The sequence below is a fragment of the Rhinoderma darwinii genome, chromosome 1 (assembly GCF_050947455.1).
Source record: "Rhinoderma darwinii isolate aRhiDar2 chromosome 1, aRhiDar2.hap1, whole genome shotgun sequence".
Classification (NCBI taxonomy): domain Eukaryota; kingdom Metazoa; phylum Chordata; class Amphibia; order Anura; family Rhinodermatidae; genus Rhinoderma; species Rhinoderma darwinii.
In genome coordinates, this window is record NC_134687.1 from 667846799 (window position 1) to 667865074 (window position 18276).

The following is an 18276-nucleotide window of genomic DNA, read 5'->3' on the forward strand; positions in this document are numbered from 1 at the left end:
ACAGGTATTTCCCGTAAATATGAAACGTAATAAGATCTTGCTTCCCTTTCAGGTCTCTTTTGGTGGTAGGTCTGCTACCGGCAGTGCCTTCGTGGATTCAGGGTCTTCTGCTAACATCATGTCTGTGGAATTTGCTATGTCTCTTGCTATGCCTTTGATTGATTTGCCTAAACCTGTCCCAGTAGTGGGTATGGACTCCACTCCTTTTGCTAATGGTTATTTTACACAGCATACCCCTGTTTTTGAACTCCTTGTTGGCTCCATGCATTTGGAGCAGTGCTCTGTACTGTTGATGCAGGGATTGTCGTCCGATTTGGTTTTAGGCCTTCCCTGGTTGCAGTTGCATAGTCCCACGTTTGACTGGAATACTGGGAAGCTTACCAAATGGGGTAATGAATGCGTGACGTCATGTTTTGCTGTTAATTCTATTTCTCCCCCTGAGGAGGTGAACACGCTACCTGAGTTTGTGCAGGACTTCACTGATGTTTTCTCTAAGGAGAAGGAGGCCTCTGAAGTGTTACCTTCTCATAGAGAATACGATTGCGCTATCGAATTGGTACCAGGAGCTAAGCTCCCTAAGGGTAGGATATTTAATCTTTCTTGTCCCGAACGTGAAGCCATGAGAGAGTATATCCAGGAATGCCTGGCCAAGGGTTACATTCGCCCCTCTACTTCTCCGGTAGGTGCTGGCTTCTTCTTCGTAGGGAAGAAGGATGGTGGTCTTAGGCCGTGCATTGACTACCGTAACTTGAATAAGGTCACTGTAAGGAACCAGTATCCCCTTCCTTTGATTCCTGATCTCTTTAATCAGGTTCAGGGGGCCCAATGGTTCTCTAAGTTTGATCTACGGGGGGCGTATAACCTTATCCGCATCAAAGAGGGGGATGAGTGGAAGACTGCGTTTAACACGCCCGAAGGTCATTTCGAATACCTCGCCATGCCCTTTGGGTTGTGTAATGCTCCTGCGGTCTTCCAGAATTTCATAAATGAGATTTTAAGGGATTACCTGGGGGTATTTCTTGTAGTGTACCTTGATGACATACTGGTGTTTTCCAAGGACTTGTCCTCCCACATTGAGCATGTCAGGAAGGTGCTCCAGGTCCTTCGGGAAAACAAACTGTTTGCGAAAACCGAAAAATGTGTGTTTGGGGTACAGGAGATACCATTTTTGGGTCAAATCCTCACTCCTCATGAATTCCGCATGGACCCCACCAAGGTCCAGGCTGTGGCGGAATGGGTCCAACCTGCATCCCTGAAGGCGTTACAGTGTTTCTTGGGGTTCGCTAATTATTACAGGAGATTTATTGCTAACTTCTCGGTCATCGCTAAGCCTCTTACGGACCTCACTTGCAAAGGTGCTGATCTCCTCCACTGGCCTCCTGAGGCTGTCCAGGCTTTTGAGGTCCTTAAGAAGTGCTTTATCTCGGCCCCGGTGCTGGTTCAGCCCAACCAAATGGAGCCATTTATCGTGGAAGTTGAAGCATCCGAGGTGGGAGTGGGGGCTGTCTTGTCCCAGGGTACCAGGTCCCTCACCCATCTCCGTCCCTGTGCCTACTTCTCCAGGAAGTTTTCGCCCACTGAGAGTAACTATGATGTTGGCAACTGCGAACTCTTAGCCATTAAATGGGCATTTGAAGAGTGGCGCCACTTCCTGGAGGGGGCTAGGCACCAGGTAACGGTCCTTACCGACCACAAGAATCTGGTTTTCCTAGAATCTGCCCGGAGGCTTAACCCGAGACAAGCTCGATGGGCGCTATTTTTTACCAGATTCAACTTTTTGGTTACCTATAGGGCTGGGTCTAAAAATATTAAGGCCGATGCACTGTCGCGTAGCTTCATGGCCAGCCCCCCTTCGGAGGAAGATCCTGCTTGTATTCTGCCTCCTAGTATAATCATTTCTTCTATTGATTCTGATTTAGTCTAAGAAATTGCGGCTGATCAAGGTTCAGCTCCCGGGAACCTTCCTGAGGACAAGCTGTTTGTTCCCCTGCAATTCCGGCTAAGGGTACTTAGGGAAAATCATGACTCCGCACTATCTGGTCATCCAGGCGTCCTCGGTACCAAACACCTCATTGCTAGAAACTATTGGTGGCTTGGGTTGCCTAAAGACGTTAAGGCCTACGTCGCCGCTTGTGAGGTTTGTGCTAGGTCCGAGACTCCCAGGTCCCGACCAGCGGGCTTGCTGCGTTCTTTGCCCATTCCCCAGAGACCTTGGACCCATATCTCCATGGATTTTATCACCGATTTGCCTCCATCTCAAGGCAAGTCGGTGGTGTGGGTTGTAGTAGACCGCTTCAGTAAGATGTGCCACTTTGTGCCCTCAAGAAACTACCCAATGCCAAGACGTTAGCTACCTTGTTTGTCAAACACATCCTGCGTCTCCATGGGGTCCCTGTCAATATTGTTTCGGACAGAGGGGTACAATTTGTTTCATTGTTTTGGAGAGCCTTTTGGAAAAAGTTTGGGGATTGATCTGTCCTTCTCCTCTGCCTTCCATCCTGAAACTAATGGCCAAACTGAGAGGACTAATCAGTCTCTAGAACAATATTTAAGGTGTTTTATCTCTGACTGTCAATATGATTGGGTCTCATTCATTCCCCTCGCCGAATTTTCCCTTAATAACCGGGTCAGTAACTCGTCAGGGGTCTCCCCCTTTTTCTGTAATTTTGGGTTTAATCCACGGTTCTCCTCCGTTTCACATGGTAGTTCCAACAATCCCGAGGTAGAGGTCGTTCATCGGGAACTCTGCACAGTCTGGGCCCAGGTTCAGAAGAACCTAGAGGCGTCCCAGAGCGTACAAAAAACTCAGGCTGATAGAAGACGTTCTGCTAACCCCTTGTTTATGGTCGGGGATCTGGTGTGGTTATCGTCTAGGAACTTGCGCCTTAAGGTCCCGTCCAAGAAATTTGCTCCCCGGTTTATTGGGCCGTATAAGGTCATTGAAGTCCTCAATCCTGTCTCCTTCCGACTGGAGTTGCCCCCATCTTTTCGAACACACGACGTGTTTCATGCCTCCCTCCTTAAACGCTGCTCCCCGTCCTTGGTTCCCTCGAGGAAACCTCCTGTTCCCGTTCTCACCCCTGAGGGGGTGGAATTCGAGGTGGCCAAGATTGTGGACAGCAAGATGGTCCAAGGCTCCCTCCAGTACCTGGTCCATTGGAGAGGATACGGGCCTGAGGAGGGGACCTGGGTACCCGCCCGGGATGTTCACGCTGGTGTATTGGTCAGGAAGTTCCACCTTCGTTTCCCCAATAAACCAGGTCCACTTAGAAAGGGTCCGGTGGGCCCTCATAAAAGGGGGGGGTACTGTAAAGGATCTGCCAGGCACAGCTTCGGGGTCAACGCCCATAGATAAGTCTGCACCTGCTTCTATGTCTGTGAGACTGACTCCATCTTCCACCACTCAGGGTGGCAGGCTTAGGAGTGGGAGAGCCTATCACAGCCTGGCCAGACGGAGCTAGCTCCCGCCCTCTGTCTATTTATACCTGCCTTTCCTGTTCCTCCTTGCTTGTGATTCTTCTCGTTTGGTTTCCTGGCCCTGCTGCAGCTTCTTGTACTATTTGTTCTTGCTTCATATTGACCCCAGCTTGCTGACTACTCTCCTGCTCTGTGTTTGGTACCTCGTACACTCCTGGTTTGATTCGGCTTGTTCACTACTCTCCTGCTCTGTGTTTGGTACCTCGTACACTCCTGGTTTGACTCGGCTTGTTCACTACTCCTGTTGCTCACGGTGTTGCCGTGGGCAACTGCCCCTTTCTCCCCCTAGCTCTGTGTACCCTTGTCTGTTTGTCTGTCGTGCACTTATTGAGCGTAGGGACTGTTGCCCAGTTGTACCCTGTCGCCTAGGGCGGGTCGTTGCAAGTAGGCAGGGACCGAGTGGTGGGTAGATTAGGGCTCACTTGTCTGTCTCCCCACCCCCGTCATTACAGTCACATAGTACTCGGCGCTGTAAATCTCATAATAAGACGAGACAAGGAGCCCAAGTAACTTACGACCTACAAAATTTGAAAATAGTCGATCCTAAAGGTCGGAAGACATAGGTTATCTATCTGTAGTAAATAGTTAAGATTAAAAGGAAAATCAATATGTCATCTTAAGGAGGTAATTTTCAGCTTGTGAAGTTAGCGGCAAGTCCGATAGGGCAAGGCATTAGTCTAAACTCTTTGGCCCCAAAGCATCTGATAAGGGTGGTCCCACACATCGCATGTCATTTATATTACTGATCTTCTTATGTGACCACAGGTGCCACTTAATGTGTGCACCCCTATATTAACCCTCTACCTGGGGCAGACTGGTTGGTTTGGCCTGTAGCCAACTCTAAGAAGAGGTCCAATGGAATAGACACTGACTGAGGAAGACAGCAGAAGAAGTAAAAGGAGAAGGATAGTTTATGGGGGATCAGTAAGAAGGTAGAATTTAAGAGAAATCTATTTAGGAGACCGACAGAGAAAGGCGTAGAAGTTATGGGAGGGGGAATATTTCTTGTAGTAGCATTCATGAAGAATTGGAGAGTCAACCGTCATTTTAGACTAGACGGGAGTAGGTGAGAAATTATTGGACTCTAGATACTTATGAACTGTGAAGGTCAGCAGGAGGATCTGTCATTATGGGGTCATGTCATGCATCTGGTTACTAGGAGACACCATGTGAGAATTAGGGTGATTTTTGAGGGACTTCTGGAGATACTATTTGTGCTGAGAATGAGAATTTAAATCCTGGGTGGAGGTTCCCATCCAGACTTTCATTAGAAATATGTCTCCAGGGCTCCTGATCTAGATCTGTGGATTATTTGCAAGGAATTTAGAAATGTTGATGAAAACTGTCAGTTTTCTCCAAAAACACTGCTAAAAATAGCAAAGTCAACTAACGTCTGGACAGAAGCAGACATGAGAGTCATGGACTGCAGGGAACGGGTGCAGAGCTTTGTGGTGAGGTGTATGCAAAGACAGAAAAGTCAGTAGCAAGATACAAGTATATGAAGGGCTGCTGACAACCATATACATTGCCACACCATGACCAGATCCGCAGTCCACACTATCATAACATCTATTTGCTGCAGAAAAGTTGGGGAGCAAATAATTGCCTTAATGTGAAATACAAAAAACAAAGGGGTCCAAGGATGAGCAGACCAAGATATATCAACAGTGTTCACCACTTTAGGGGTCCAAGGATGAGAATACCAAGATATAGCAACAGTTTTCACCACTTTAGGGGTCCAAGTATGAGCAGACCAAGATATATCAACAGTGTTCACCACTTTAGGGGTCCAAGGGTGAGCAGACCAAGATATATCATCAGTGTTCACCACTTTAGGGGTCCAAGGATGAGAAGACCAAGATATAGCAACAGTGTTCACCACTTTAGGGGTCCAAGTATGAGCAGACCAAGATATATCAACAGTGTTCACCACTTTAGGGGTCCAAGGGTGAGCAGACCAAGATATATCATGAGTGTTCACCACTTTAGGGGTCCAAGGATGAGAAGACCAAGATATAGCAACAGTGTTCACCACTTTAGGGGTCCAAGTATGAGCAGACCAAGATATATCAACAGTGTTCACCATTTAAGGGGTCCAAGTATGAGCAGACCATGATATATCAGCAGTGTTCACCACTTTAGGGGTTCAAGGATAAGAAGACCAAGATATATCAACAGTGTTCACCACTTTAGGGGTCCAAGGATAAGAAGACCAAGATATATCAACAGTGTTCACCAATTTAGGGGTCCAAGTATGAGCAGACCATGATATATCAACAGTGTTCACCACTTTAGGGGTCCAATGATGAGCAGACCAATATATATCAACAGTGTTCACCACTTTAGGGGTCCAATGATGAGCAGACCAAGATATATCAACAGTGTTCACCACTTTAGGGGTCCAAGTATGAGCAGACCAGGATATATCAACAGTGTTCACCACTTTAGGGGTCCAAGTATGAGCAGACCAGGATATATCAACAGTGTTCACTACTTTAGGGGTCCAATGATGAGCAGACCAAGATATATCAACAGTGTTCACTACCTTAGGGGTCCAAGTATGAGCAGACCAAGATATATCAACAGTGTTCACCACTTTAGGGGTCCAATGATGAGCAGACCAAGATATATCAACAGTGTTCACCACTTTAGGGGTCCAATGATGAGCAGACCATGATATATCAGCAGTGTTCACCACTTTAGGGGTCCAATGATGAGCAGATGTCTCCTGACCGAGACAGTAGTTTCAGGAAGACCTATCTATGGGTTAAACACATAGAAATGAGAGAAAATGTTCTCAACTACAGACCTAACATGCTTTGGTTGGGAACTTATATGTTACCAGAATACCCAGGTCCTTCTCTTTTTCCATTAACCCCAGTTTTATTCCATTTAATGTATATGAATTAATGCTATTATTGCCTCCTAGGTGCATTACTTTACATTTATCAACATTACATTTCATCTGCCATGTTTTTTCCCAGGTTGCAGCTTATCGAGGTCTTTGTCAGGTTTTTATAGTCAAGCTGAGATTTAAGTCTCCTACAAAGTTTTGTATCGTCAGCAAAAACTGTCACCTTCTATCAATCCCATCCACAAGGCCATTAATAAAGAGATTAAAAAGAATTGGGGCTAACACCGATCGTGGTCTCCACTGCCCCAGTACCGATCCTTGTGGTCTTCGCTGCTCCCAGTACAGATCCTTGTGGTACCCACTGCCCCCTGTACAGATCCCTGTGGTCTCCACTGCCCCAGTACAGATCCTTGTGGTCCCTTCTGCCCCAGTACAGTTCCTTGTGGTCCCCACTGCTCCCAGTACAGATCCTTGTGGTCCCCTCTGCCCCGAGTACAGATCCTTGTGGTCCCCACTGCACTGCCCCAGTACAGATCCGTATGGTACCCACTGCTCCAGTACAGATCCTTGTGGTCCCCACTGCCCCAGTACAGATCCTTGTGGTCCCCACTGCCCCAGTACAGATCCTTGTCGTCTCCACTGCTCCCAGTACAGATCATCGTGGTACCCACTGCCCCCAGTACAGATCCTTGTGGTACCCACTGCTCCCAGTACAGATCCTTGTGTTCCCCACTGCACTGCCCCAGTACAGATCCTTATGGTACCCACTGCTCCAGTACAGATCCTTGTGGTACCCACTGCCCCCAGTACAGATCCTTGTGGTCCCCACTGCCCCCAGTACAGATCCTTATCGTCTCCACTGCTCCCAGTACAGATCATCGTGGTACCCACTGCCCCCAATACAGATCCTTGTGGTACCCACTGCTCCCAGTACAGATCCTTGTGGTCCCCACTGTTCCCAGTACAGATCCTTGTGGTCCCTGCTGCTCCCAATAAAGTTCCTTGTGGTACCCACTGCCCCCAGTACAGATCCTTGTGGTCCCCTCTGCCCCCAGTACAGATCCTTGTGGTCCCCACTACTCCAAGTACAGAGCCTTGTGGTCCCCACTGCTCCCAGTGCAGAACCTTATGGTCCCCACTGCCCCAGTACAGATCCTTGTGGTCTTCGCTGCTCCCAGTACAGATCCTTGTGGTCCCCACTGCTCCCAGTACAGATCCTTGTGGTCCCCTCTGCCCCGAGTACAGATCCTTGTGGTCTACACTGCACTGCCCCAGTACAGAACCTTATGGTACCCACTGCCCCAGTACAGATGCTTGTGGTACCCACTGCCCCCAGTACAGATCCTTGTGGTACCCACTGCTCCCAGTACAGATCCTTGTGGTCCCCACTGCACTGCCCCAGTACAGATCCTTATGGTACCCACTGCTCCAGTACAGATGCTTGTGGTACCCACTGCCCCCAGTACAGATCCTTGTGGTCCCCACTGCCCCCAGTACAGATCCTTGTCGTCTCCACTGCTCCCAGTACAGAACATCGTGGTACCCACTGCCCCCTGTGCAGATCCTTGAGGTACCCACTCCTCCCAGTACAGATCCTTGTGGTCCCCACTGTTCCCAGTACAGATCCTTGTGGTCCCTTCTGCTCCCAATAAAGTTCCTTGTGGTACCCACTGCCCCCAGTACAGATCCTTGTGGTCCCCTCTGCCCCCAGTACAGAGCCTTGTGGCAACCACTGCTCCCAGTACAGATCCCTGTGGTCTCCGCTGCTCCCAGTACAGATCGATGTGGTCCCCACTGCACTGCCCAGTACAGATCCTTATGGTACCCACTGACCCAGTACAGATCCTTGTGGTCCCCTCTGCCCCAGTACAGATCCTTGTGGTACCCACTGCTCCCAGTACAGTTCTTTGTGGTCCCCACTGCCCCCTGTGCAGATCCTTGTGGTACCCACTGCTCCCAGTACAGATCCTTGTGGTACCCACTGCCCAAGTACAGATTCTTGTGGTACCCACTGCCCCCTGTACAAATCCTTCTGGTACCCACCGCTCCCAGTAAAGATCCTTGTGGTACCCACTGCCCCCAGTACAGATCTTTGTGGTCCCCTCTTTCCCCAGTACAGATCCTTGTGGTTCCCACTGCCCCAGTACAGATCCTTGTGGTCTTCGCTGCCCCCAGTACAGATCCTTGTGGTACCCACTGCCCCCAGTACAGATCCTTGTCGTCTTCACTGCTCCCAGTACCAATCATCATGGTACCCACTGCCCCCAGTACAGATCCTTATAGTCCCCACTGCTCCCAGTACAGATCATTGTGGTCTCCACTGCACCCAGTACAGATCCTTGTGGTCTCCACTGCTCCCAGTACAGATCACTGTGGCACCCACTGCTCCCAGTACAGATTCTTGTGGCACCCACTGCCCCAGTACCAATCCTTGTGGTACCCACTGCCCCAAGTACAGATCCTTGTGGTCCCCACTGCTCCCAGTACAGATCCTTATGGTCCCCACTGCCCCCAGTACAGATCCTTGTGGTCTCCACTACTCCCAGTACAGATCCTTGTGGTCTCCACTGCTCTCCGTACAGATCCTTGTGGTCTCCACTGCTCCCAGAACAGATCCTTGTAGTCCCCACTGCCCCCAGTACAGATCCTTGTGGTCCCCACTGCCCCCAGTACAGATCCTTGTGGTCTCCACTGCTCCCAGTACAGATCCTTATGGTCCCCACTGCTCCCAGTACAGATCCTTGTGGTCTTCACTGCTCCCAGTACAGATCCTTGTGGTATCCGTTTCTCCTAGTACAGATACTTGTGGTCTCCACTGCTCCCAGTACAAATCCTTGTGGTCCCAACTGCTCCTAGTACAGATTCTTGTGGTGTCCATTTCTCCAAGTACAGATACTTGTGGTGTCCACTGCTCCCAGTCCAGATCCCTGTGGTCTCCGCTGCTCCCAGCACAGATCCTTGTGGTACCCACTGCTCCCAATACAGATCCTTTTGGTATCCACTTCCCCCAGTACAGATCCTTGTGGTCTCCACTGCTCCCAGTACAGATCCTTTTGGTGTCCACTGCTCCCAGTACAGATCCTTGTGTGTCCACTTCTCCTAGTACAGATCCCTGTGGTGTCCACTGTTCCCAGTACAGATCCTTCTGGTGTCCACCTCTCCTAATACAGATCCTTTTGGTGTCCACTTCTTCCAGTACAGATCCTTGTGGTGTCCACTTCTCCCACTACAGATCCTTGTGATCTCCACTGCTCCCAGTACAGATCCTTGTGGTACCCACTGCTCCCAGTACAGATCCTTGTGGTCCATGCTGCTTCCAGTACAGATCTGTGTGGTCCCCACTGCCCCCAGTACAGATCCTTGTGGTACCCACTGCTCCCAGTACAGATCCTTATGGTCCCCACTGCCCCATTACAGATACTTGTGGTCTTCGCTGCTCCCAGTACAGATCCTTGTGGTCCCCACTGCTCCCAGTACAGATCCTTGTGGTCCCCTCTGCCCCGAGTACAGATCCTTGTGGTCTACACTGCACTGCCCCAGTACAGAACCTTATGGTACCCACTGCCCCAGTACAGATGCTTGTGGTACCCACTGCCCCCAGTACAGATCCTTGTGGTACCCACTGCTCCCAGTACAGATCCTTGTGGTCCCCACTGCACTGCCCCAGTACAGATCCTTATGGTACCCACTGCTCCAGTACAGATGCTTGTGGTACCCACTGCCCCCAGTACAGATCCTTGTGGTCCCCACTGCCCCCAGTACAGATCCTTGTCGTCTCCACTGCTCCCAGTACAGAACATCGTGGTACCCACTGCCCCCTGTGCAGATCCTTGAGGTACCCACTCCTCCCAGTACAGATCCTTGTGGTCCCCACTGTTCCCAGTACAGATCCTTGTGGTCCCTTCTGCTCCCAATAAAGTTCCTTGTGGTACCCACTGCCCCCAGTACAGATCCTTGTGGTCCCCTCTGCCCCCAGTACAGAGCCTTGTGGCAACCACTGCTCCCAGTACAGATCCCTGTGGTCTCCGCTGCTCCCAGTACAGATCGATGTGGTCCCCACTGCACTGCCCAGTACAGATCCTTATGGTACCCACTGACCCAGTACAGATCCTTGTGGTCCCCTCTGCCCCAGTACAGATCCTTGTGGTACCCACTGCTCCCAGTACAGTTCTTTGTGGTCCCCACTGCCCCCTGTGCAGATCCTTGTGGTACCCACTGCTCCCAGTACAGATCCTTGTGGTACCCACTGCCCAAGTACAGATTCTTGTGGTACCCACTGCCCCCTGTACAAATCCTTCTGGTACCCACCGCTCCCAGTAAAGATCCTTGTGGTACCCACTGCCCCCAGTACAGATCTTTGTGGTCCCCTCTTTCCCCAGTACAGATCCTTGTGGTTCCCACTGCCCCAGTACAGATCCTTGTGGTCTTCGCTGCCCCCAGTACAGATCCTTGTGGTACCCACTGCCCCCAGTACAGATCCTTGTCGTCTTCACTGCTCCCAGTACCAATCATCATGGTACCCACTGCCCCCAGTACAGATCCTTATAGTCCCCACTGCTCCCAGTACAGATCATTGTGGTCTCCACTGCACCCAGTACAGATCCTTGTGGTCTCCACTGCTCCCAGTACAGATCACTGTGGCACCCACTGCTCCCAGTACAGATTCTTGTGGCACCCACTGCCCCAGTACCAATCCTTGTGGTACCCACTGCCCCAAGTACAGATCCTTGTGGTCCCCACTGCTCCCAGTACAGATCCTTATGGTCCCCACTGCCCCCAGTACAGATCCTTGTGGTCTCCACTACTCCCAGTACAGATCCTTGTGGTCTCCACTGCTCTCCGTACAGATCCTTGTGGTCTCCACTGCTCCCAGAACAGATCCTTGTAGTCCCCACTGCCCCCAGTACAGATCCTTGTGGTCCCCACTGCCCCCAGTACAGATCCTTGTGGTCTCCACTGCTCCCAGTACAGATCCTTATGGTCCCCACTGCTCCCAGTACAGATCCTTGTGGTCTTCACTGCTCCCAGTACAGATCCTTGTGGTATCCGTTTCTCCTAGTACAGATACTTGTGGTCTCCACTGCTCCCAGTACAAATCCTTGTGGTCCCAACTGCTCCTAGTACAGATTCTTGTGGTGTCCATTTCTCCAAGTACAGATACTTGTGGTGTCCACTGCTCCCAGTCCAGATCCCTGTGGTCTCCGCTGCTCCCAGCACAGATCCTTGTGGTACCCACTGCTCCCAATACAGATCCTTTTGGTATCCACTTCCCCCAGTACAGATCCTTGTGGTCTCCACTGCTCCCAGTACAGATCCTTTTGGTGTCCACTGCTCCCAGTACAGATCCTTGTGTGTCCACTTCTCCTAGTACAGATCCCTGTGGTGTCCACTGTTCCCAGTACAGATCCTTCTGGTGTCCACCTCTCCTAATACAGATCCTTTTGGTGTCCACTTCTTCCAGTACAGATCCTTGTGGTGTCCACTTCTCCCACTACAGATCCTTGTGATCTCCACTGCTCCCAGTACAGATCCTTGTGGTCCCCACTGCTCCCAGTACAGATCCTTGTGGTACCCACTGCTCCCAGTACAGATCCTTGTGGTCCATGCTGCTTCCAGTACAGATCTGTGTGGTCCCCACTGCCCCCAGTACAGATCCTTGTGGTACCCACTGCTCCCAGTACAGATCCTTATGGTCCCCACTGCCCCGTTACAGATACTTGTGGTCCATGCTGCTCCCAGTACAGATCCTTGTGGTCCCCGCTGCTGACTTCAGCCCATTTTGAGTAAGTTACATTTATAACAACTCTGTTTTCTGTCCCTTAATCAATTCTTTACACACTTTGCATACACATTCCCCAGTCCCTGTGTCTGTAGCTTCAGAACAAGACTGTTTTGTGGTACAATATTGAATGATTTTGCAGAACCCAGATATATAATTTTCGCCGCATGACCAACATCCAGATTGCACTCACCTCCTCGTAGAACCCGAGCATGTTGGTTGGGCATGAGCTGTTTTTCGCGACTCCATGCTGGTTTTCAGTTATAAGACTTTTCTCTGCTATATACTTTTGTAGTTCATCTCTTAGAATACCCTCAAATATTTTACATACAACAGGTGTCAGACTTACTGGACTAGAATACTCTCAAATATTTTACATAAGATGTCAGACTTACTGGACGGTAGTTACTCGGTTCCACCTTCTTTAATATTGGCACAACATCAGCCATCCTCCAATCCTGTGGCACTGATTCTGTTACAAGAGTCTAAGAAGATGAGATACAATGGTCTGTCCAATACTGAGCTCAATTCACCTAATACTCGTGGATGAATGCCGCCAGGGCTGGGGGCTTTATCAATATTTAATTTGCTCAGACGCAGCTGTTCTTCCTCCTGTTATGCCGCTAATATTGGGTGGGACCTTGATCACTGTCCCCCTGAATATCTGGTACTGGCAGCTCATTAGTGAACACAGAGCAAAAGTATGTGTTTAATATCTCAGCCCTCCCTTTGTCCTCTACAATTGTATTCCCATGCTCATCTTTAAGAGGGACAATATTATCAGATTTGTTCTTTTTGGCATTAATATGTGTCACAATCTGTGGGTATGTGGACCCACTGGGCCGTACCGCCGTAGCGGGATAGCAGCTGGCCAAACAGAGTACCAAGGAAAGTCTATAGTCTGAGCAAGGGTACCGGTAGTGGTTCAGGCAGTAGCGATGACTAGGCTCAGATGGGACCTTGGCAGCAGACACCAGGCGTGGTGTAACACAGCACACAGATCGGTGGTACAACACGACTCCAACTCTTTAAGTCATAGGAACAGGGTAGCACGGGATACAGGATACATGTAGCAGGTACAGGGAACAATGGGAACTGGAAGACACTAAGGGACCATTTGCTAGACTGACATGGGAAAACACAACAACGCTCAGGCAATGGGTGAAGGGGCAGGGCCCTTCTTATAATCCAGTGTGATCATGGGTTGATTAGACAATTCTTAACATGTGTGTGCGCTGGCCCTTTGAGGCCGAGACTGAGCTCGCACACGCACCCTAGTGGTCACTGCAAGCCAGGACGGCTGCATGTGCTGGTATCTCCGGGGAGGAAGGCGTCGGCAGGATGAGAGGGGTGTTTGCGGTCTGTGACCGCGGACGTTACAATATATTTAGAACATTTTTTGGGGATTTATTAGCGATTTGTTTTTCTGTAGATAACCTTGCAACTTGATTTCATTCTTAAATTTTCTATTGAGACCTTTGTAAGTCTGGAATGCTTCTTAGGAGCCCTCGGCCGTCAATGTTTTGAATGCTTTTTGTTTTTGTTTTACTATATTCAGTAATTCCCGAGTGAATTTTGCTTTCTTAAAATTCCAGGTTTTTGTTGCTCTGTTTTCTTGAGAATGAGATCATGGTTAAGAATGATTGCTCGGTGTATGTTACTAAACCCACTGATCATAGCGGTGCCATAATAGCCGGACATCGAGGGGCATAGAGATCCTGTGACGTCACCCACAGGAGGTGACTATGATTCACAACTGGACGCCGACTTTAATGCAAAGCTAGAAGTCAACCAGTGACAATGTCCCTAATGCACAATCCAGCGCTAACTTTGTGCCAGAACTATGCAGTTAATGAGTCCAGTGGAATCCAATTAAAATGGTTATTAAGGGCGTAACCGTGAGCAAAAGGGAACGCGAGTAATCCTCTCACATTCCTCAATATCAGGGAGATTACGGGGGAAGGGAGGGATTATACTCTCATAGGAAATTTAGAGGGGTTAATTTTTTTTTATCCATTAATAATATAGTGGTGACATTTTCTATACAGACTGTAACCACTACCATCATTCTGGTACCCATGAGCTAGCAATCTAATCTCTCTGCCTCACACACAATGTATCACTACTGTCACACACATTAATTAACCCACAGCTGACTATCTGATTAATGGAATAACTCTATATAAATATCAACCCTACATTTAATGTAAAAGTAACAGATAACATTTCAGTAGACCGTATGCCAGCCGTCACCACAGATAGGCATATCATTTGCTTGTAACTCCACCAACCAAGGATCATTTCCCACCAGCTGCGACAATTTACAGAGAAACCTACAAGAAAAATGAAAGTAATAAAAAGTTAAAGCAAAAGGAGAGGGGAGGAGGGAGATGCAGCTGCCAAAGTGGAAGAGACAGCCCACAGGAGGAGCTTATAAGACCAGCCACTAAACCAATCAGAGACCAGCCTGGGAAAAGGAAGGCGTGGGATAAACCTCAACTAAAGACCAGCCCCTAAACCAATCAGAGACCAGCCTGGGAAAAGGAAGGTGTGGGATAAACCTCAACTAAAGACCAGCCCCTAAACCAATCAGAGACCAGCATGGGAAAAGGAAGGTGTGGGATGAACCTCAACCAATGACCTGGGTTGACACATGTTGAGTGGCTCCTGTGGCAAAAGTTGGTGGAGTGAGGTCCTACTATTAGTTGTATTAAGTAATTTCCTGTAATATATCTTTCATTTCTGGGGTGGAAACTAAAAGATCCAAAAGCGGCCATGACATATCCATCTAACGGTCTTATCTCTTCCTTTCAGGTCCTGACCATCATCACTGGAGCTACACAGGTAAGAATATGAGACCTGTCTAATCAGGTCATGTAATCAGACAGTATATATTATAATACAGGATATTAAAAAAGGAGCGGGAGGTTAGAAAACCATATATAGAAATAATACAGATTATTACAGGAGGAGCTGGAGGATATAAGACAGTATATAGTAATTATACAGGTTATTACAGGAGGAGCTGGAGGATATAAGACAGTATATAGTAATAATACAGGTTATTACAGGAGGAGCTGGAGGATATAAGACAGTATATAGTAATTATACAGGTTATTACAGGAGGAGCAGGAGGATATAAGACAGTATATAGTAATAATACAGGTTACTACAGGAGGAGCTGGAGGATATAAGGCAGTATATAGTAATAATACAGGTTATTACAGGAGGAGCTGGAGGATATAAGACAGTATATAGTAATAATACAGGTTATTACAGGAGGAGCTGGAGGATATAAGACAGTATATAGTAATAATACAGGTTATTACAGGAGGAGCTGGAGGATATAAGACAGTATATAGTAATAATACAGGTTATTACAGGAGGAGCTGGAGGATATAAGACAGTATATAGTAATTATACAGGTTATTACAGGAGGAGCTGGAGGATATAAGACAGTATATAATAATAATACAGGTTATTACAGGAGGAGCTGGAGGATATAAGACAGTATATAGTAATAATACAGGTTATTACAGGAGGAGCTGGAGGATATAAGACAGTATATAGTAATAATACAGTTTATTACAGGAGGAGCTGGAGGATATAAGACAGTATATAGTAATAATACAGGTTATTACAGGAGGAGCTGGAGGATATAAGACAGTATATAGTAATAATACAGTTTATTACAGGAGGAGCTGGAGGATATAAGACAGTATATAGTAATAATACAGGTTATTACAGGAGGAGCTGGAGGATATAAGACAGTATATAGTAATAATGCAGGTTATTACAGGAGGAGCTGGAGGATATAAGACAGTATATAGTAATAATACAGGTTATTACAGGAGGAGCTGGAGGATATAAGGCAGTATATAGTAATAATACAGGTTATTACAGGAGGAGCTGGAGGATATAAGACAGTATATAGTAATAATACAGGTTATTACAGGAGGAGCTGGAGGATATAAGGCAGTATATAGTAATAATACATGTTATTACAGGAGGAGCTGGAGGATATAAGGCAGTATATAGTAATAATACAGGTTATTACAGGAGGAGGGGGAGGATATAAGACAGTATATAGTAATTATACAGGTTATTACAGGAGGAGCTGGAGGATATAAGACAGTATATAGTAATAATACAGGTTATTACAGGAGGAGCTGGAGGATATAAGGCAGTATATAATAATACAGGTTATTACAGGAGGAGCTGGAGGATATAAGACAGTATATAGTAATAATACAGGTTATTACAGGAGGAGCTGGAGGATATAAGACAGTATATAGTAATTATACAGGTTATTACAGGAGGAGCAGGAGGATATAAGACAGTATATAGTAATAATACAGGTTACTACAGGAGGAGCTGGAGGATATAAGGCAGTATATAGTAATAATACAGGTTATTACAGGAGGAGCTGGAGGATATAAGACAGTATATAGTAATAATACAGGTTATTACAGGAGGAGCTGGAGGATATAAGACAGTATATAGTAATAATACAGGTTATTACAGGAGGAGCTGGAGGATATAAGACAGTATATAGTAATAATACAGGTTATTACAGGAGGAGCTGGAGGATATAAGACAGTATATAGTAATTATACAGGTTATTACAGGAGGAGCTGGAGGATATAAGACAGTATATAATAATAATACAGGTTATTACAGGAGGAGCTGGAGGATATAAGACAGTATATAGTAATAATACAGGTTATTACAGGAGGAGCTGGAGGATATAAGACAGTATATAGTAATAATACAGTTTATTACAGGAGGAGCTGGAGGATATAAGACAGTATATAGTAATAATACAGGTTATTACAGGAGGAGCTGGAGGATATAAGACAGTATATAGTAATAATACAGTTTATTACAGGAGGAGCTGGAGGATATAAGACAGTATATAGTAATAATACAGGTTATTACAGGAGGAGCTGGAGGATATAAGACAGTATATAGTAATAATGCAGGTTATTACAGGAGGAGCTGGAGGATATAAGACAGTATATAGTAATAATACAGGTTATTACAGGAGGAGCTGGAGGATATAAGGCAGTATATAGTAATAATACAGGTTATTACAGGAGGAGCTGGAGGATATAAGACAGTATATAGTAATAATACAGGTTATTACAGGAGGAGCTGGAGGATATAAGGCAGTATATAGTAATAATACATGTTATTACAGGAGGAGCTGGAGGATATAAGGCAGTATATAGTAATAATACAGGTTATTACAGGAGGAGGGGGAGGATATAAGACAGTATATAGTAATTATACAGGTTATTACAGGAGGAGCTGGAGGATATAAGACAGTATATAGTAATAATACAGGTTATTACAGGAGGAGCTGGAGGATATAAGGCAGTATATAATAATACAGGTTATTACAGGAGGAGCTGGAGGATATAAGACAGTATATAGTAATAATACAGGTTATTACAGGAGGAGCTGGAGGATATAAGACAGTATATAGTAATAATACAGGTTATTACAGGAGGAGCTGGAGCATATAAGACAGTATATAGTAATATTACAGGTTATTACAGGAGGAGCTGGAGGATATAAGACAGTATATAGTAATAATACAGGTTATTACAGGAGGAGCTGGAGGATATAAGACAGTATATAGTAATAATACAGGTTATTACAGGAGGAGCTGGAGGATATAAGGCAGTATATATAGTAATAACACAGGTTATTACAGGAGGAGCTGGAGGATATAAGACAGTATATATAGTAATAATACAGGTTATTACAGGAGGAGCTGGAGGATATAAGACAGTATATATAGTAATAATACAGGTTATTACAGGAGGAGCTGGAGGATATAAGACAGTATATAGTAATAATACAGGTTATTACAGGAGGAGCTGGAGGATATAAGACCGTATATATAGTAATAATACAGGTTATTACAGGAGGAGCTGGAGGATATAAGACAGTATATAGTAATAATACAGGTTATTACAGGAGGAGCTGGAGGATATAAGACAGTATATAATAATAATACAGGTTATTACAGGAGGAGCTGGAGGATATAAGACAGTATATAGTAATAATACAGGTTATTACAGGAGGACCTGGAGGATATAAGACCGTATATATAGTAATAATACAGGTTATTACAGGAGGAGCTGGAGGATATAAGACA

The 18276-nt window shown here is 46.6% G+C and overlaps 1 protein-coding gene across 1 annotated transcript in view; it reads left to right on the forward strand.

The window, feature by feature from the left end:
* CA9 (carbonic anhydrase 9) overlaps positions 1-18276 on the forward strand; it is a 152723-nt gene that overhangs the window by 25806 nt on the left and 108641 nt on the right. Inside the window, exon 2 of the mRNA XM_075844288.1 lies at positions 14925-14954. Coding sequence (XP_075700403.1) covers positions 14925-14954 — 30 coding nt within the window. The remainder of the gene's footprint in view (positions 1-14924; positions 14955-18276) is intronic.